Source organism: Polyodon spathula, chromosome 28 (assembly GCF_017654505.1).
Source record: "Polyodon spathula isolate WHYD16114869_AA chromosome 28, ASM1765450v1, whole genome shotgun sequence".
In the NCBI taxonomy this organism is placed as follows: Eukaryota; Metazoa; Chordata; class Actinopteri; order Acipenseriformes; family Polyodontidae; genus Polyodon; species Polyodon spathula.
In genome coordinates this window covers 5,290,483-5,312,207 of record NC_054561.1, presented here as the reverse complement: position 1 = coordinate 5,312,207, position 21,725 = coordinate 5,290,483, and the positions used below count along the sequence as shown (strand labels likewise).

General features: G+C 40.3%; 2 protein-coding genes across 7 annotated transcripts in view; one reads left to right on the top strand and one right to left on the bottom strand.

Annotated features, from left to right (window-relative positions):
• Positions 1-3,227, top strand: part of wnt3 (wingless-type MMTV integration site family, member 3) — a 40,247-nt gene extending 37,020 nt beyond the window's left edge. Inside the window, exons 3-4 of the mRNA XM_041231333.1 lie at positions 1,055-1,320; positions 1,986-3,227. Coding sequence (XP_041087267.1) covers positions 1,055-1,320; positions 1,986-2,465 — 746 coding nt within the window. The 3' untranslated portion in view covers positions 2,466-3,227. The remainder of the gene's footprint in view (positions 1-1,054; positions 1,321-1,985) is intronic.
• Positions 3,228-7,289: 4,062 nt separating this feature from the next.
• Positions 7,290-21,725, bottom strand: part of LOC121301844 (vesicle-fusing ATPase) — a 62,556-nt gene continuing 48,120 nt past the window's right edge. Inside the window, exons 17-22 of one of the 6 annotated variants that reach the window (XM_041231485.1) lie at positions 20,118-20,197; positions 14,202-14,336; positions 13,778-13,891; positions 9,689-9,744; positions 8,620-8,693; positions 7,290-7,536 (exon numbers count right to left, since the gene is read on the bottom strand). In XM_041231485.1, the coding sequence (XP_041087419.1) occupies positions 8,663-8,693; positions 9,689-9,744; positions 13,778-13,891; positions 14,202-14,336; positions 20,118-20,197 (416 nt within the window). In that variant the 3' untranslated portion in view covers positions 7,290-7,536; positions 8,620-8,662. The other 5 variants (XM_041231487.1, XM_041231486.1, XM_041231488.1 and 2 more) reach the window with 5 other exon arrangements.

Genomic DNA, 21,725 nt, shown 5'->3' with positions numbered 1-21,725 from the left:
GAAAAAATGATTGGACATTCAAAATTGGGGAGAAAATTGGGGGTAAAATGTTGGGCACCGTTAAAATATTTTTCATTTTATTTACCTGTACTGGAATTGAATTTACCTGTACTGGAACTGAATTTACCTGTACTGGAATTTCGCCTGGATACCATGGTTAGCTCTCCTACCTTTGTGTGTCTTTACTTGTCAATAAGGGAGCCAGTAGTCAGTAGTGTGCTGGCCATTAGATGAATTCCTCAATACAAGGAATGGGGTTAAACATTCATTATAGATTAGAGCACAGCTTGAGTCTTTCACTTTCACTTTCCTCAAACGGCATCTGCTGTACAGTCCTGTGCTTCATTTCCAACTCCACACTGAAAATGACTCCACTGCTGATCTACACAGTAACATTAGAATTCTGTGCTGGATACAACTTGCCTAGGTTCTGGAGCCACAGCTGTACTCATATCATCCCTCTCTGTACACATAGTTTCCTTTTAGCAAATGCCATCTCAACTAATCGGAGTGCAGGATCCTCCACTTTGGCTGCTTACTCTAAAAACGATTTTAACATAGCTTACAGTAACACCCAATAGGCAAATGTTTCACTTATAGTATATTATGGGATTTCAGCATAGCATATCGTGCCATTCAGATCTGTCAATCCAAAGCCTGAAAGGTCTCAGTTCAATTGTAAAAGATGAAAAGTATGTTTAGGTTTATTTAATGGTTTAATTTTTAAAGTTTAGATAAGGGGATTGTTGCATTGAAATATACCAAGAAAGCATGTTGTAGTTGTTCAAGATTGTGTGGTGACCATACCTAAAGAAAATTAATTACTTAAGAAAATTATTATAACTTTATAAGAGCATTGTAGTATCTAAAAAGTTCAAGCTTAACAGATAATAATGGCCCGTGATATTAAGGGTGTGTCTGTATTTATTGATCAGTAAATGTAAAAGTATATGTATGTACTATATGTATGATATGTACATATGTATGATAAACTTACATAACGATTATTGAGCTTGTCCCTTGGTGGTAACCCTGTCTTGTTGTTTGCCCACAGCCACGCGGGAGTCTGCGTTTGTCCACGCCATTGCCTCGGCTGGAGTGGCCTTTGCAGTGACACGCTCCTGCGCAGAGGGCACCTCCACCATGTGTGGCTGCGACTCACATCACAAGGGCCCCCCCGGAGAGGGCTGGAAGTGGGGAGGCTGCAGTGAGGACGCCGAGTTCGGGGTGCTGGTATCCCGGGAGTTTGCAGACGCACGAGAGAACCGTCCAGACGCCCGCTCTGCAATGAACCGGCACAATAACGAGGCAGGGCGCACGGTATGACCAAACACATATCAGGGTGGCTTTGAAATACTGATGTGCCATGCACAACACACCCCTGCCCCACACCCCCAAACCTGTATCACAGTGGGCCTTTGAAATACTGATGTGCCATGCACAACACCCCCCTGCCCCACACCCCCAAACCTGTATCACAATGGGGCTTTGAAATACTAATGTGCCATGCACAACACCCCTCTGCCCCACACCCCCAAATATGTATCACAGTGGGGCTTTGAAATAATGATGACTGTCCTTCCTGTCTGACTGCTCCTCGACCTGAACTTGGAGCTTTTCTTGAATGGTCTGATCCTGGGTCGTTTGCAATCGTTCCCTTGTGAATGGGCCCAAACATTTTGAGTGTCATGTCAGGAGACACAGCTGTTGTTTGATAATTCAAATAGTTGTCACAGCACTAGAGGGCAGATGTCAATTTTGCCAACAAAATAATATTTAATGGGAATACCATCAAGTATATTTCCAAAATGAACTGGTCTGTTGCCAAATTCTTATTATTTCTGTGTGTATCGAATCCTATGTAGCCCCACGTGGGCAATTTGTAATTGTTAGGTAATTTTTTCCTTCTGTAAATAGTGTTAAATGTTTTTTTTCATAATTTTCATAATTGTAGCCTTACTAAGCTGTGCTGTCTTGCACCCCAGACAATCTTGGCCCACATGCACCTGAAGTGTAAATGCCACGGGTTGTCGGGGAGCTGTGAGGTGAAGACATGCTGGTGGGCCCAGCCAGACTTCCGTATCCTGGGGGATTTCCTGAAGGACAAGTATGACAGCGCCTCGGAGATGGTGGTGGAAAAGCACAGGGAGTCCCGAGGCTGGGTGGAGACGCTGCGTGCCAAGTACACCTTCTTCAAGCACCCCACTGAGCGAGACCTGGTCTACTACGAGAGCTCGCCCAACTTCTGCGAGCCCAACCCTGAGACAGGCTCCTTTGGGACCCGCGACCGCGTCTGCAACGTCTCATCGCATGGCATCGAGGGCTGTGACCTGCTTTGCTGCGGCCGGGGCCACAACACAAGGACTGAGAAGCGCAAGGAGAAGTGCCACTGCATCTTCCACTGGTGCTGTTATGTGAGCTGCCAGGAGTGCGTGCGGGTCTACGACGTGCACACCTGCAAGTGAAAAACGAGAACAGGGTGGGACGCAGGGGCGAATAAGAGCACTTCTGTTCTGGAATGTTCTGGAACTGAGAATCTACAAACCCATACATTATACACTTTCATGTATAAGCAGACACACACAGACACTCGCACTGCTTAAAAAACATCTTTGATCATAGATTTCACAATCTGGGACACATGCACATATATTAAACATGCTACACTGAATCTTGCAAAGAACATATTTTATCACTCAAGCCCAAGGGTTTCCACTACTGGCAGTTCAGTCACCAGCTGTAAGACATTTTATTATCAGCCATCCCCATTATTCTACTCTCCATAAAATTATTGATGGTGTATAAAAATGTAAATCTCAATATTAACTTATTTATTAAATAGTGCCAAGAGTAAAGTACAGTACCTCCTGGTCAAATTAACCCATCTTCCACAGCACAGTAAACCAGAATTGCATTCCAGCCCTTTATCTAACCTGTGAGCTCCTCATCCCAGCACTGCTCCTTCTACACCAGAGCCATACACTCCACAACACTGGTTCACAATTCTGGCTCTTGAAGTTCGTTCCAATCAAATCCTAAATGAGTTATTTGACTCTTAGCCGATTCAATGAACTGATCTAGGACTTGCTTAGAATAAATATCTGACCTGGAATGGATCTCGACAGACCGAACTGGGAACCCCTGTTCTAGCCACCCTTATAAAAGTTTACCTTATAAAAGCATAGCCAAGTGTAATAAACCAGTGAAAGCATAGGTAAGCTTTGTAAAGCCCAGAGAGGTCTGGTAAAGCATATTAAAAAACATGGCAAACAGGAGTAAACTATGGTAAACTATAGTATCGCCATGGAAAAAGCAAAATTAATGTGTAGATTTACCGGTGTAAACTTGTGTAAGGGCAGTGAAGCATTCAGTAGTATTTCTAGATATGGTATAAAAACTAGTTTAGCCATGATCTTTAATTACAAGTGCTGGCTGTAGTTGCAGTCTTTTCTGTTGCAGTCTTTAAAAACACCATATGAAAAACGGTACTGTATAAGATAGTATGGACCAAACTCCCTTCATGTGACCAACTCTGGGCAGTATAAAGACCAGTCACTTTCTGGAGATGAGCTACAGCAGAGATGCATTAATCAAACCCTTGAGGTCCAGAGTCCTTTAGCTTTTTGAGGTACTGTATCAATAAATAGTTTGCTGATTAAAACCTTGCAGGAGACTACTTACTCACTGTTGTGAGGAATAGAGATTCTACTACAGTAAACAAGTATGTTTTTGATTATGCTATACTATAGAATTGTAGAATTGTTTTACTGATGTGTTTTCTGTACTTTTCCTATTCTTCGCTCAATTAACAGCCCAGGAACTACCCTCCCAGACTACCTGGCTCTGCTTGCTGGCTGAGCTCCACCTGGGAATGAATACAACAAGTCAGCCCCTGGGAAATGCAGGGGCTGGGAAGCAGATCCTGGTGTCAGGCTGCAGTGGTTACAGCTCCCACCCCCAAGAGAGTTTGCAGACAGGCCTGGCATTAGCTTTGCTTGTATGCGATAAAGTGGGACACGCTGCCTCATTTTCTGACACGTTACAGATTTCTTAATAGCAAATAGCTTTCCTATGTTGGCTGATGGCTTGTTATATTGTAAATATATATTGAATGTATTGTAAGTTTTGTGTGACAGCCCCTGCTCTGAGGAAAATTAGCAGAATTCCCATGGAAAGTAAGAGATCAAGTTTTCTGCTATTTGTAGTCATCTCAGATGACAAGCCTGTCACAATTAAATCTTAAAACTTTTCTTTATGTGAAACTACATTTACAGTATAGTAAGCTGTTATTATTTGATGTATTAGCTATCATGAAGGGGGCAGTACTTACAGGCACAATTGTATATGTATTCAGGCAGATGAATACATTTTAAACAACTTTGGGGCATGAGTTGCATGTTTTTGCTTATTAAATATCTTGGTATCTCAGAATCTTTAAAGACATGCTAAATTGTTATTGAACAACCCATCCCATTAGTGCAGTAAAATGTGTTTGAACTTTTCCTGAGACAGGCTCACATGCACATACAGTAAAAGGACTACACACACAAACTGATTTAAATTTCCCCACTGAAACGTGATAGTTTTATGAAAAGAAATATATAATTTAAAATCTGGAGTTACATGGAGTGTTAAAATAAACAAGCAACTGAGATTTCAAAGAGGTAAGACTGGAGGGTTATTTAATGATGTTGGCTATCTGTAATTAAACAGACACTGTCAGTCAGTTTGGGGTGTAAATAACCCTTTTAAACAAAGCTGGGGAATTAAAAACTCACGAAACAGAGAATATGGAGCTAAATAAGTTATTTAAAAACGGGGAACTCTTTCAATGTTTTTTTTAGATTTTCTAAGGAGCGTTGATTTATAATTTACTTTTTGCATAGCACAGCACCACCTGTTGGATGTCTGCTGTAATTGCCGCTTATGTAAAGAAGTCTGCAGTTTCTGCACACCCTTGTTCAATTTAGATTAAAGTGATATCTTTTACAAAACAGATTCTGCATAAACAGCCTACAACATGAATTACAGGGTCAGCGGAATTGACTATTGTATTGGATCTTATCTGGGTTCAACTTTTTTAATCCTTGTAGCCCAGCATCCTATAGCAAGGGTGTAGTAAACCTTCATACACTATAGCAAGGGTGTAGTAAACCTTCATACACTATAGCGAGGGTGTAGTAAACCTTCATACACTATAGCGAGGGTGTAGTAAACCTTCATACTCTATAGCGAGGGTGTAGTAAACCCTCATACACTATAGCGAAGGTGTTGTAAACCCTCATACACTATAGCGAGGGTGTTGTAAACCTTCATATCGCATGCTAATCTGTGTAAAGGCAATATCTAAAGGGGAATTTCTAGCAAACATGTTCAAACAAACCTGCACCCTTAATATTAATTGTATTTAACACCTCAATACCATACAATAGTGTAGCAATTTATCTTATGACTTAGCCTGGAACATCTCAGTTTATTTTGTTGTTTTATTGCTATATCCAAAGTTTTGTACAAAGTTTCTAAAGTTAATGATTCCTTTTTTATTTTATAATCTGAAAATGCTGTTTTTATAAATATTATTTATTATACAATGTATATACCTGTATGACTGAACTAAGAGTATATATTTGAAGAATAAAATCCTTGCCTGATGCTGCAGTTTCTTTCCCACCTTTTGTTCACCCCTGTAAAGCCAGGGGCCCTCACACAGATAAATAAATAGGAAATAAGCCAGCATTATTTTCTGTATATCTGTGCTTTTATTGCAATAATACAGCTGCATACTGCCATACACTTTATATCATAGCAGCTTAGAACACCGATCACATGTTCACAGTAAAAATGTATACATCATGTTCCATTTTTGTATATCTATTGTCACTTTGTATATATATATATATATATATCTAGATATATATATATATATATATATATTATATATATATATATATAATATCTATATATCTAATAGATATATATGTTTTAAATTACATGGGACAAAGAATGCAGGGCAGAACATCACAAGATGAGGGCAGGGGGAGGCTGCAATGTGCCACAGTCACCAATGCGTACAGAATCGCCACAGACAGCAGGATTACAGCACAGTAAGCATGGGGTCTCAGGAGAGCCAGGAACTTCATAGATGGCATCCAAACTCCTCCTTATCTACGCTACACTTCACTGTACAGAGAACTTGGTAGCGGTCAGTTAGGAGATGCCATTTTTACAACCTTGTCTGTTATGCAAAGCAGTAAAATAATCAGGAGTCCTTCAGAATTGTACCTTTTAAAAGAATGAGATTCAGAGTAGTATAGGAAACATTACAGATTTGAAGAAGTGTTAAAGATTGCTGACTTTACTACATCCAGACACTTCATGTGGTCAAACTGTGAGTCTAGATCTTTGCAAATATGGCGGACAGATGAATCAGTTAAACTGTGGGCCTGATCACCGCTACCGATTGTACAGTGAGGTGCATCTGTGGGAAGAGTCAGGAAACAACTTGTGTCCTTCAGTGCAACTCTCCCGGTTACACAGCATTGTCTAAAAACAAACTGCACTAGAAAACAGAGAGGAAAGAAAAGTAGAACAAAAAAACAACAATGCATTCTTGCTTCCAATCCTATTTACTGGAACTAAGATGCAGGACGGCAGCACGAGCAGAGTGAACAATGCTAGATTCTCCCTGCACTTCAGTGCTGGACAGGTTCATCCACTCATTGCTTAAGGTGTATTTTTTGCTTTCTGATGCAGGATATCACAGCTACACTGCCACTGTAACGTAGCCCAATACTCTGCCACTCTCCCACCAATTGGTGTGTAGGGCGCCCCCTGCTGATCCAGCCTGGCAATCTCACCCCTGCACTCCTGCCGTACCAGCTTTCAAACCGAGCTGACTTCTCTACATAATCAGAAGATGCTTAATCGTTTTTATTGTTTGTTTTACATGATAATCAGATAAGTATTCACTCTAACGATCACACTTACTCCTGAACGTATATACATGAAAATAATAACATGTATTAGTTAAATTAGTTCAAATATATAACAAAAGAAAGCTTAACATTGAGATACCACTTTCACTGCAATTATTTTTAGTCCATATACACATATATATATATATATATAGCTATATATATGCAAGGGGGGCATCCATGCACTATATGTTGCATTGGCATTATATATATATATATATATATATATAAAACAGAGCAAGAATGCATTTCTAACTGCACAGAACACAAAGCACAGCACTGCTATTTAAACAGCATTTTCCACAAGACAATCGGAACAGTATTTTTATTTATTTAATTTTAAGACATAGAATCAGTAGGGATGTTTTTTTTTCAGTTGCTATTAAAAACATGCAGAATGGAGAAAGAATGCGCTTGGTGAGGGTAGCGGAGGAGGGGCATGATCCTTTCCCATTGTGTTGAACAGTGGGCAGCATGTATGTGTTCCCTTGGTCACTCTCCCAGCCTGCTGGACACTCCAGTCACCCCCTAGCCGGGACTCTACTCGTACACACTGCGGTCCCTGTGAGGAGGAGGAACACGAGAGAGAGGTCAGGGTGTGAGGGGCTCTACTCGTACACACTGCGGTCCCTGTGAGGATGAGGAACACAAGAGAGAGGTCAGGGTGTGAGGGGCTCTGCTCATACACACTGCGGTCCCTGTGAGGAGGAGGAACACGAGAGAGAGGTCAGGGTGTGAGGGGCTCTGCTCATACACACTGCGGTCCCTGTGAGGAGGAGGAACACGAGAGAGGGGTCAGGGTGTGAGGGGCTCTACTCATACACACTGCGGTCCCTGTGAGGAGGAGGAACACGAGAGAGGGGTCAGGGTGTGAGGGGCTCTACTCATACACACTGCGGTCCCTGTGAGGAGGAGGAACACGAGAGAGAGGTCAGGGTGTGAGGGGCTCTACTCATACACACTGCGGTCCCTGTGAGGAGGAGGAACACGAGAGAGAGGTCAGGGTGTGAGGGGCTCTACTCATACACACTGCGGTCCCTGTGAGGAGGAGGAACACGAGAGAGGGGTCAGGGTGTGAGGGGCTCTACTCTCTATATATAATCCAGACCCTTTCATGGAGTAGCAGCTGACTAAATAGGACGGTAGTCTTAACTGATACAGTACTTAATGATAATTTGTCAAATGACACACAATTAATTTGGCAGATTGCAGACTCCAGAGTTTCACACCTGGCAGCATAAATACTTACCTTAAAAGCAGTGCTATTTACAATAAAATACGTATTCAATGGATTACTTAGAACAAACATTCACAAACCATCTTTGAAGGATGCTTTTTAGAACAGCCAGTATGCTGAACTGTGGACTGGTTTGTGGGTTACCAGTACAGTATGAGTTATGATATTATGTAATGCAATGGTTTGTCTGCAACTTCTCAAATTAAAAAAAACAAAAGGCCAAAAATATAAAACTAAATCTGTGTTAATGAATGAATTGTTATCTTCCTGGCAGATTCACTAGAGCTGGGAAACAAATGGAAGGGCTTGGTCCCTCTAGGACAAGGGTCCACTGGCCTGCATGGACTGCAGTCTCTTTAGTCAGCACAGTGTACTGGGAGACTAGCTGCTCAGTATCAGACCCCTTACCATGCATGGGAGTGTCCCTTGGGATTACACCGGGAAACAGGGGCTAAATTCGGATATGGTTATCACCGCCAGACCTAAAAAGTTGGTCCAAAAAAGTAAATAAAACACAAACACAATATATGTAGTTTTAAAATATAACTTAAAATAGAAGCAGCTAAAGAAATCAACCCCCCTGTTGGTCACAATTCTTCAATTTATGGTTAGTTTGAAAACATTTCAACTGGACTGTGTTTAAACCAGCTCCTGGTGTAAGAAACACATTAAGAACTTAAGAACATTTACAAACAAGAGGAGACCATTTGGCACATCTGTGCTCACCTGGTTCCTAGTAGCTGGTTGATTTAAAAACTTTGATCCAAGTGATTCAGCATCAACAACATGGCTCGCTATCCCAATCCATTCCCTTACCTCACCACACTGTATCCTATGGTCCTGGTTTTTGAACTAAGCTTAAAGTATTGGTTAGGGTTAACTATGTGACATGCACCCATATAAATGAATGAAAAGCTACCACAAGGGGTGAGAGTTTGTAACAGAGATCGAATGATCCTTGGTGTTAGGTCTCCCTCCCGACCCACGAGGCAGTTGCATAAAGGGAAGAGAATACCCTGTACTAAATGGCACAACAGTTTATTCCAAGGGTTAGGTGAAAGCCGGCCATCTAGAAAGAGGGCAAAGCTACGGTATACGAACTCAATGACACGGACGAGAATACAAGCTGTTGTACTGCATCATTAACATTGTTATTGTTTACTGCTGTTAGCCATTAGGCATTGGATTATACAATTAAACATTTAATGCACCTGGACTATGGTTGTTTGTCTGATTATTGATCACCTGCACACTGTTAACCAGTTTGCCAGAGGTCCATGAACCATATTCATAGTATACTCTAAATCTCAAGCTATTCCTCACAGCCCCTGGAGATAATCGGGGATTAGAGAACATGTCATTAAAACTGCCAGTAAAATAAATAAATAAATAAATAAATAAATGAAACAATACAAAAATAAATTAAAATGATAAAACACATGGAGATGAACTGGAAGCACAGCAAGGTTATACTTACGCTCCCTCCTCCTTGAGCAGTGCCAGGAACTTCGACACTCTGTACTCTGGATCCATCTGAAAGAGTCAGACACGGAGATGAGACACTACCAAGGCTAGAACAGCCTCTGCACCATTCACTGAGTCCCGTTCAGCGGCGCAGCATGCTTCACTGATAAATATGTACTTTAAGAAGTTATGGTGGAAAGCTGAACATTTATTTGATACTAGGCCTTCCTAGACTGCTGCTTGGATGACCGAGAAGTCTTACAGTATTAAAAAACACGTATATAAAAAGAATAAGAATTGGCTGTAAAAATCAACTGTACATATATAAATATTTATATATATAGTTTTGGGTCAAATACAAGATTTAAACTAGAGGGGATTCCATGGATCCAGGGTTTCCAAAATGCAGCCCTGACGGTCATGTTGTGCGGTACATTCGACACTCATGAGACCTCTTCAGCCCCTCTCTCTAGTAGCTGCTTTCATCTAGCTCGTCTTACTATAATAGTCATTGTTTGGACAGCTAGCATTTCTACTCCTACTCCCGTTAGGATACCTTCTATTGGCCAGTTGGTTTGTTTCTGAATCAATGTGTAGACCACAGACACACTCAAATCCAAAGTCATGTCCAGGCTTTATTGTAAAATGGACCTGGGCTAGGCTGTAGAAGGAGTGGTATAGACAGCACTCTTACACAATGTGTGCATTGTATAGTAACTGCTTTCAAGCTGAATGCAGCAATTATGCACTTTAATCAGATACTCGAGCAGAGGCCTTGGGGTGTCTGTGTTGATGTCTAGTGAATAGGAGGATGGATCACAACATGACAGCACTGGGTCGTAAATCCACACAGCCCTGCACTGTAGACAGCCTACAGCTTACCTGGCTCCCTCCACGACGGGAGAGGGCTGGTGCTTAGCCCCTAGAACACAGAAGCCTAAGTCTATCTAAATCCATCAGTACCCCTGCATGGTTTGGAGTATTGTGAGAATGGGGCATTAGGATAAGGACATCCTTCAAGCTTTACTGCATCTATTAGCACCAGCACAGACTGCGGGGAAACTGTGTTGTTGATTGTTCTAATTGAGACTATAAAAGTGAGGTTCCATCTGCTTTGCAAAATATAAAAGATGCCACTGTCAATTTGAAAACCACTGTCACTAGAAGTTAACTTTTTAAGCCGGTAGTGAAGAATTGCAAAATGGTCTTATTCGGTAGAGGTTTATTCGACTAATAATTATATATAAAAATAATAAAAAAATTAACACCTACCTACTGTTTTAAGTAGACTGAATATCCAAAACTATCACATAGCATGTAACATGTTATAATAACTGGGTTGTTCATAAATATGTATGCTCACACACTGCCTTTTCACTGCATTTTTAAATGCTGTACAATTTTGAAGAAATTAACTAAGAAGTATTAACAGAATAAGGGATATCAACCAAGATTTAAAAAATAAATAAATTTGATATGCTGGGTTCATTTTATTAAACCGTGACATTAGTTAGCTATGTGTGTAAGTCATAGTTTGACACTGCAATACATTTGTTAAAGTACACGTTTCACTAGTTAAACAGAAGTACGCAAGGTAGAGATAATCTATTATAAAAAGAAAACAGATAGATAAATTAATGCACCTCAAGACTGTGTTTCGTCTATTATTCATACTGATAAAACAAGGAGGACGTTACTTGGACCCTAACGTTACAGCTAGCTATTTGCTCCTGTTTTGTTTATTTTTTCATAGTCAGAATTTTGATAAAGTAATAATTATCTACCTATTATGTGTTGAGCCAATATTCTCCACGACAGGATTCAATTATCATTTTATAGACACTGAATAATCTTACTATCTTGTTAGGTCATTGTCTGTTATCTTAAAAAAATCACACACCTTTAAATTGTATCCACGTTGTTCTGCTACTGTAGGTACAGTACTTGTACTCTACTGTCCAATACGATTTGCATTGTGATCCTCACTCGTATCTACATGGGCCGGTACAAACCTCAGTCATCTACAAATCAGCAAGCTCTGTTAGCAATGGTTTCCCGCTTTATGAAAGACACTAATAATGTACGTGTTAAAAAAATAATACTGGTAATTACATACATGTTCACTCAGGGCTGGTCATATACTGCAGCGTAAGGTAACAGAAAAATTTTACTGTATAAAACAAACAGTAGCAAATTAGGAGTTTTGGGTAGCAAAATGCTACCAAATATACATTAACTTCGAGCCTTGCTAATCAGAAGCACAAATCTTAACTCCATTTTTAGCACTTCAGTGCTGTCATCCCACACCTTGAAAACGAACACCAGCCAAAACAATACGTTTTTAGCTCTGAGGTCTTATGTTACTAGGAATAACACTTGGCTGGAACCTTGGCAGGAAGTCAGTACTTGCAAATCCGATAAAAGTATTTAATACAACATGTGAGCAATAACTTACTGGTTTGCCTGTAGCGATTTCGAATTAAAAAGCAAAGGGAAAAAAAGAACAAAATGAGTGTAAATGAATGTGTTGCCCGGGGTGCAGTGCAAGTCCCAGCAGACTCAGACACAGCGCGAGGGGAAGCAGGGAAGCACTGTGCACAGCATTACTGCATACCTGGCTTTACCAGAACCACGGCCCAAGCGCTGTCTTTAACACATCTGAGAACCGACCAACACCAGAACCTTAGGCTCACTTTTAATTATAAGTTTTTGGATGCACAAATAATCCGCACTGTAAATGTTTATCATGTTACCATTTCCTTCCTATCTCAGCATAATTATGTGCGCTATGTAAAATGTTTCCAACATCAAAAACATTAACCTCACAATGATAAACTTTTTTTATTAAAGTAAACATAAAAATGATTCAAAGGGACTCGCTATAACTTTCTATCCTTTTCACTTTCTTCTTGTGTTTTCTGTAAGCAAGAAAGATATCAATTTTGGACTCCAGAAACGATATACAGGATAATCTGGATTTACTCTCTCAAACACCAAAAATAATTAAAACAACCACTATTGCTGTGACTAAAATGCAGCCGTGCCTAATAGTAATCAGAGTGGAAACACGCTCAATCGAAATCACACATGCGTACATTGAAACTATAGCAAGACTGTGAACTTTAAGCTCTTAAACAAATGAAATATTTATGCATAGTGGTTTAGAGATGATATATAAGATAAAGTAAACATATAATAATTTTAATATATCTATATATATATATATATATATATAATTTAAATAGAATAAAAGAACTTAAAATTTTAATTTAATTTTGCATTTCTGAGTCGTCCTATATACCCCCATGTGACCCATGGGTTGAAAATCCCTGCCCTAACCAATTAGAGGGTGTAATTCATGCATAGATATCCAACTATGACCTAAATTCAGATACCTGAAAGAACTTCTGCTTAGAATTGTTCAATCACAATCAGACTAGCAACTCTCAATATATACACACAGCTATAAAAATGGACCACATTGAATTATGCATAACAGTTTTTATACTTCACCTAGTCTCTCGTGGTTCTATCAGCATGTTGTAAAAATACAAATATCCTACCGTATATTTTGCAAGGAAGCAAATAATAAAACTGTAATTGTATATTAAATGAATCTCAACAGCCTGCATCGCTTTTTGCAGTCTGGTATTGAATGTGTGCCCCCAAGGACTAATTTCAAACGTAAATGTTTATTGGACAATTACTGATATGTGTCTATTTAATAAAGTGTCACCATAAAGCTATTACTACAAGTCTAGTTGACTGTCCTGTCCTTATTGTAATTAGTAGATAAGATAATGCAATAACTTGACAGAATAATTTTGGGATTTTTAGAGTGAAATCACTGAGGGGTTAAGGAATGCTATTGGAATCAATGAGGGGTTAAGGGATGCTACCGGAATTAGGAACTCCCAAGAGAAAGTAGAGGATCCACAAACGTTCAGCTCAAAAAAAAAAAAAAAACCTAAATATTTGAGCAAGGACTACTCAGAAAGACTGCAAACATCACAAAAAGTTTTAGCAAAAACTGTTTATATATCGTTTAAGTGACAGTATGTAATATTGGAGGGACCTGCTGGATTCCCTGAGGTGCTCCTACCTGCAGGGACATCTCTATGAGCATCAGCAGCTTCTTCATCCCGATCCAGACTCTCTTGCCCTTGACATGCTGAGCGATGGTCGCTCGCTCCTTATCACTGAAGTTCCCCAGCAGCTGCCAGACAGGGAATGGCTCATTGTCAGTATGAAGAGTACACATCCCGAACAATAGTCATACAAAATGTAATACTTAACACTGATTTTACTGTAATCACAACATGGATTCAAGTGGTAAGAACGTATACCCCTATAAACTACTTGGACCCTTGTGCCTTGTTTCTTATCTGACAAATCACACGTAAACATTTGTTGGCATTTGGTGTCAGTGTTGATTTTGTGCCAATGGAGGATGCTCACCTCTCCTCTCCCCCATGTCTGATAGCTGGCTCACCTCTCCTCTCCCCCGTGTCCGATAGCTGGCTCACCTCAAGTGCCTCCATGAGATGCTCCCCAGTGGAGATGTTGGGAATGTGGATGGTGGTGCTGAAGGCGTCCAGCATCTCCATCTCCTGCAGCACGTCCTTGCGGCTTGTGGTCCCGATAATCAGCAGCTTGCGTCCCTGTTGCACCACAAACACATATACAGGTTGTGTTCATTGATTTCCTTTGGATTGTGCCATGCACATTTAACAACTGCTGTGAGTACAGGTCGATCCAGAATAGAAAGAGTAAAGCTCTTGCAGTACAGCACAAAAATGTAAATCGTTAATTCCAACCAGAACGTTCCCTGAGTTCCCTGAAATAGAAATGTAACCATTGCTGAATGGGTACTTGCCTCCGAAAGCTTTGAATCCTGAATATTTTATACCAAAGCTGCTCTTTCAGCCCGTGCGTTGTGACCCCACCCCCGAGGGATCAAAAAGACTGCCGTCACATATTTCAGTCATTTTTCCTCCAAGCCTGCTGCGAATAAAGAGGATCCACTGCATTTAGCCTGTAGAACCTAGTAAAGGTATCAGGAGTAACCCACAGCACCGCACTGCATAATGTCCTTGACAGATGCACCCTAGAATAAAGCCCACAAAGTTGCAAGGCCCTTGGGGGCAGGCTGGCCAGCTCATAGGCAGTCGTGACTGTATCTGCTATCCGCTTGGACAGCCACTGCTTAGACAGGGCTTGACCATGGGACTTTGCCCCATAGCAGACAAAAAACTGTTCTGACTGTCTCCAACTTTTCATCCTATCAACGTAGTACGCCCAAACTGGGTAGAGTGTATGCAGCTGTCGCTCTCTATCAGACTGGAAAGGAGGTGGATGGAAAACCTCTCCTCTCCCCACTCTCCCCTGTGTCTGATAGCTGGCCTGTGGTTCCTCGAGAGGGTCTGCAGCAAATGCAAATGGTTGGCTACCAGGATGCTGGAATAATTCCCTAGCCGCGCCCAAGGCAGCAATGGAAGCCTCAACTGGCAGAAAATGGGCCAGCTTTTCCGCATCATGGACCCTATGCAGGACGTCCATCGACTGGGAAAAATCTGGTGATGGGGGATACGGGGTAAGCTCCTTGCTATAAATTGACAGCCCTGTTTCCCCTGTTGTAGGCCAGGGCACTTGCGAGACTGCAGTGGCCCTCTTGATCAGCAGTAGAAGCTCTGCTGACAGGGAGAGCTTAACCACAGAGGACATGTCGTCTGACTCCACGTCCTCAGACGGGAACCCCAGCTCCTGTTCGCCCATCTCCTCACAGACGAAGATGGACAGTATGTCCTCCTGTGGCCAATCTGTGCTTGCAGTCCCGTGGGAGTGTTCCCGCAGCAATTCAGCAAGAACAGTTCCCTGGTGTTAAAATGCTGCCCAGATTTTCTCCATCTGCTCCGAGTCTGCCAATCGCCTGGAACAGCGGCTCTTCTTCCTCTCCTGTGGGGGAGGCGAATGAGAGGCAGGGCTCAAGGAGGATGAGGAAGACCGTGAAGATGGTTTCCTGCCTGGGCTACTTTCCCACTCTCCCTTGGCGCACAGCCACGGGGTGAGGATGCAGCCACCTCTCAAAGTAGAGCTGTAAGATGTTGTAGAGCTGAAAAGGGGACAGTGCTGAGCTGGAGTAAGGGATGTAGAATGTTCTTTAGAGGGATAACCACTTAAGTGTGCGTTTGGAGAAAGGGACATGAAATTAGCAGAACCTGTGATTAGCCAGTGCCTCCTTGGCATGCTCTGGCCCAGCAATAACACAATGAGAATTTTTTTTTTCTCAACACAACAGTAATTTAACAATGACATCAATAATATAAAACATCTCCAAAGAAAATAACCTCCAACCAGAGTTGTGCAGCCTGGGGGAGAGCACAGTCAGCCAACTTATGTTGGTGGATCCCTTGGGAAGGAGCGACTCGAGCCACTGGATTCACACGGGGCACAAAGCAGAACGTAACTAGCAACAGGCTGCAGTGCACACAAATAAGCGTAAATAGAAAAACTATTATAGCGATTTGTTTAATTATCACATACAAAATATATAAAAACACATAAAATGCTAAATATATACAGATATAAGCAGGTCAGTCGTCAAAGGAAAAATAACTGAGATCTGTGACGGCAATCTTTTTCATCCCTCTGCGGGGGGGGGGGGGGGGGGGTCACGACTGCGTCACAGGCTCAAAGAGCAGCTTTGGCATAAAGTATTTAGAATTCGGGAATTTGGGAGGTAAATACCCATTCAGTAACAGTTACATTTCATACTTAATGTACTTGGTAATGCTTTCAGCTCTACAATCTACAGTCCAAAGTGAACTTACTAAAAAAAGATATACCTGTATTTAATAAACTGCTTCAACTCACTTAACAGAAAAATATAAAAAGCAGCTACAGGCCTTGCAAGCAAAGATGCTACTTCATTTAAAGTTGGAGTTTCTATTGACGATGTATTATGTAATTGTGCACATGGGCACATTGATGAAGGACTGCATTATGAATAACTCCCTCAAGACTGTGACCCATAGACTTTTTGCTTGATCACCAGTTTGTCATAAAAACAACTAGGGATTAGCTTGTGCAAACCTGTGCTATCTGTAGCAGCCTGTCCTATAATTAATATTTAGGGGAAAAAAACAAGGGCTTGACACAATAACATGCTATTACAGTTAGTTTTTGATAACATTTCCCTGTAACCCTTTACAGAATACATCCTCTTTGGTGGTACAGTAGGTTACTGCTTGGGTCTTTCACTACTTTTGGTTTGGGTATACAATATTAAGTCTTTAAAAGATTAAAAATTTTAAACCTTTTAATTAAATTCTTTACACAATTGCAATAAAAAGTAGACTTGAATAGTCATGCTTGCTCACTCTGTATGTATGTCTGTAAAGTTTTTAATTTGCAAATACTGTATTTAAGAACACTGGTTTATAATTATATAAATAATTAACTTTTTGAAAATAAATTGAAATCAAAGCAAGATCCTGATAAAACAGTACATGATATGTTTATGGTCAGTCTAACTGTGCTGTATTTAAAAACAAACAAAACAACACTGGGCATTTTGCCCCAGACACTTTCCAGGCACCATTCATACTGAATATAATGGCAGTAATACACTGCAATTAGAACACAGCCGAGGGCTCCAAAAAGCAGCCCTACAAAAACTGTTTGTGCCGTGCTGGTCTGTCATCACTTTACAGTTGGTGATAGGGTTAAAGAGGTATTATTTTTTAAAAGCCAGGGAGTGGCATTTCCCCTTTGGGCAGGCGTGCCAGGAAAATAATTACCACGTATGCATGAGTGAAGATAATAGAAAACATTATCGCGCGTTTTCTATTATTATCAACCACAGAGAAGCAGTGGGGCACATGGGTGTTGGTGGTTCTGTTGATTGCAAACTCTCTACTGGGTCATGATCAATTACCACTTGGGATTACTTGGATACAGTCTGTCTAGAAGCCACCAGGGAGCTGTGCTTATTTTAGGTTCAGTCTAGACCTGCTGCATCTAACAGCACAATTGGGGGGGAGGCGGGGGCACAGCACCATTCCGGGTTAACCCTGACCTGTTCCCAGCCTCTAGAATGGAAATTTCCCAAAAGATTATTTTTGTGAAAATAAATATTTTGCAGATGTCAATGGTAGTTAGTATATTGAAAACACAAGGCTTATATTTTCACCTACTGGCAAACTGTTTCCTCCATAGTAAAATGTATTACAACAGCCATTTGATTACTGTGGAAAATAATGGCAAGGGACACGGCTATACCAGCCACCTAACCACCTTTCATGGTAAAATAGTTTTCATTACAATAAGTGATGGGAGTTTTTTTGCTTTTTTCTTTTTAGAAAACAAAATTTCTTCTTAGTGTCTAGCATGTTATTGCTGTAGGTTTTGTTTAAAATGTCTTCTGGTGGATATTATGATGTTGTGGTTTTATGTTAAATAAACCACTGGTACCAATTACACTGAACTTGTGGCTGCACAAGAATTGCACACTTTTTTATATCATCATGCTGATGTTTTGTAATCATTCAAGTATACTATACCTGGACACCATACATTTCATCAACTAAATGTCGAGGTTGTCAATATTTGCTACAGCCTCTAATTGGTCTCAAAAAATCCACAGTGGGGAAAAAAAAATATCCACAGTGGGTTTATTCAGATTTCAAGTCTGTTGGTCATCTGAGAAATATTGCAAAGCGAACGAACGCTGCAGCAGGCTGATGTGGAGACATGGATTCATGCTGTTACTACCTTGGTGTGATCACTGGGACTTGTTCTTTGATGTCCTTTCAGATGCTTCATTGTCACGGTTAGATAGAAACTATTGAAGAACCTTGCAGAGTACTCCAGTTCTTAGGACCTTGCATTTGCTACAGTTAAATGTCATATTGATTTCAAAAGCAGCTCATGACCTTGACATGCTCATTTAATTAAAAAAAAAATGTTGAGAGAGCTCATTATTCCTAATGTCCCTGGCATTTCCTATTCCCCAAATGTTGAATAAAAAAGTGGCAGGGTTTAACTGCTGTGCTTTGTAGCACAGCTGATATTTTAAGGTTAGACTAAAGACTTTTTCACCAGACTTTTTCTTAAATGTAGTTCTGTAGGGGCTGTTTTAAGTCTGTAAAGTACCCTGGGAGGCTTGGACATGGATGCTATATAAATGTAATTGGTATGGTAGGGCTATAACATATTACATATCTACTAAATACTGTTTTGTTAAGAAAAATGAAACCAATACAGATCAAGCAAGGCAGTGATACAAAACAATGAGTTCAATAACAAAAGCCAGCATTTTTCTACAATGTTTGATGTTGTGAATCGCAGACTCCCAGCCCAGTCATCAAGAGATTATGCTTCTTCTTGACCCAAGTGTTGCTTTAGCAGCCCCCCCACACCCCACCCCCCTGCTCGGTGTGACTGTGCATGCAGATGAAGCACCACACAAGCCGGTGAAGCTGCCAGGGCCCTGCTCTCTCACTGGGACCATTCTCTCTGTCCACAGGCTCCCTGCTGTGAGGGGCCTTTTTCAATCACTCACGCTCTCAGAAAATACCTTCACTTCAATTCAGTGCACAAAACACTCACTCGGCAGAGACACAGCGTTCTTTAATTTAACCCCTTCCCACTCTGGCAACCAGAGCAGTAAATTTCCTTTAGGAAAACAGTAATAAAACAAACCAGTCGGCTACTCACAGCAGTGCAACACCTGCAGCAGAAAGGCAACTTAAGAGACAACCTTATAAAAATCCCTCTGCTTTGTTAATAACGTATGGGATCTCATATATTAAATAAACATTGCCTTAAAACATTCCTCCTTGACAATATCATGGACCTAGTTCTATTTTTTTTTTTTTTTTTTTATTACAATACACACTTTTAACCCCTTTTTACATCCCTTCCCCATCCAATCTCACAATCTACTAACACCACCTGCCTGTCAGGACAATTTTATCCTCAGAAATACAAGCAAGCAAAAAACTAGGAAGGTCGAAAATCAAGTTTTCTTTGCAAATACATTTTAGACATAGTAACAGTTAATGGAAACTGAAATAGTGTAGGTACATTATTAAATCGTTTATGGAGTAGGAAATAGTCTAATTTCATGTTTGCTTTATTATCGGTAAGTATTGAAGAATCTTGTGTAACAGTGGAGAAGCATAGGTGCAGTCTTTCAAAATGAGAAATTATATCCTTGCCAAGAACTACTGCCATCTATCTGTCATTTCCAATATTACACCCTCACTGCCAAACACATGTTCCATTCAAGGGAATACAGGCTGGCAACTATATTATATTTAACTATATTAAAGGGGTTCTACATATTCACAGACCTAGTATCTAGCATGTGAAATAGAGAGTACTATAGACAGTTTGTTAATACAGGTCTGCCTATAGTCTTTAAGCTGTCAGTTACTTACATGAGGGGGCGCCTTCTTCAACAGCACCAGCAGGGCTTGTAGAACCAGATTAGAGAAGCGAGGTCCGATGGGAACATAGTCTAAAAGGAGAGAGTTGAAGCGTCAGGCCAGACTGGAAATCAATATAACTGTGCTAGCTTTTACTCTTGTCACCACATCTAGAATTTGTTTTTACTGATGTGTGTGTATAGCACTAGAAAGCACTCCAGATAAGGTTTTGGGTCTGGGAGTAACTTAGCCTCTAATTCTAACACAGACAGTAACATTTATTTTCAGAGGGTAAAGTGCAACATTATCTTGAAGTTTCATGTGTAATCTTGACAAATACTGTACAAGCTTTAATGGTAATTGGGTAGGCATTATAAAACAGCCTTCCATCCATTTTAACTGCAATGTTACTTTGAATTGATGTACAACCATGTGTGCATTCCAAGGTTCTTTATTGGTTCAGCACATTTTTTTTTTTGAGTTCTCATAAACTCTGCAAATTAATTACATTACTTATATTTTAATACTACATTCTTAAACTCAGTGAACATGTTAAAACTAAAGCCATACATATAAATAAGGAAATAAACAGTTTGTTTAATATTATAGGCACATTTTTTTAGCAGTTGCCTCCGACGATGGCTCAAGACAGCAGGGCTAGCCTGAGATTGGATAATGTTTGTGGGGTTGTTTTTTTCTGTTTTTCTAGTAACTGAATACATTGCATTCTGGGAGATGTAGTTGTTAATGCTCGTTACACAAGGAATGTAATCCTAAAACAGCTCAGTCTATCTCGGGTGCATGTTATACACAGGGTGAGAAAGTTACATTAGTTAAAATGTATGTTTTATTGTAATAATAATTTCCATTTCCATTGTACTATACGTGGTGAGACAGTGTTTTTGGAAAGCAGTTTTTTCTGTCACCATTTGGCAAAGATTTTAAAAAATAGGTCGGTATTGCTGTATATTAATTATTCATTATTTACTATCTTACCAACAATTGCATCTTTCAGAAGTACTTTTTTATATTCTATAAATGTAATATATATTATCTGTCAGGAGTTCTTCTAATCATCCCAGTTTACATGTATTTGTATTTATTTGTAATATTTATAGACTAGTAAGAAAGAAGCATGCAGCAGTCAGATAGAGCACAAGTTAAGGCAAGTTGTCTGTTTCAATGTGTTTGGTATGAGTGGATGACTTGACTTTTGGTCCAAGTCCAATGTGGGTCTACAATTTATTGGTACTATCCATGTGTTAAATACAAATATGTTGCTACAGAGCAGACAACTAAACCATGTGCTGGTTTTATGTGCTATGGCTCTATGCTGTGCCATCTGTTTATGTCTCATTACATGATTCTCAAGCAAGTTGTGGCTGTTCCATCTTCTGTTCCATTTTAAATGGCGACTGCTGACTAATCTTGGCAAGATGCTGCTGCTGTAATGTCTCATTTTCACATGAGGTCAGGGTTTTTTTTTTTTTTTTCTGGTTAAGCCTCAGTCCCTTTTTATGAATTGCAGTTTTGCTGTGTGTCATGCTTGCAGATATCTAGTGAGCTCAAGATTTGGCGCCTGTCGTAATTTAAGGGCTTACTGCCAACTGGCTTCAGACA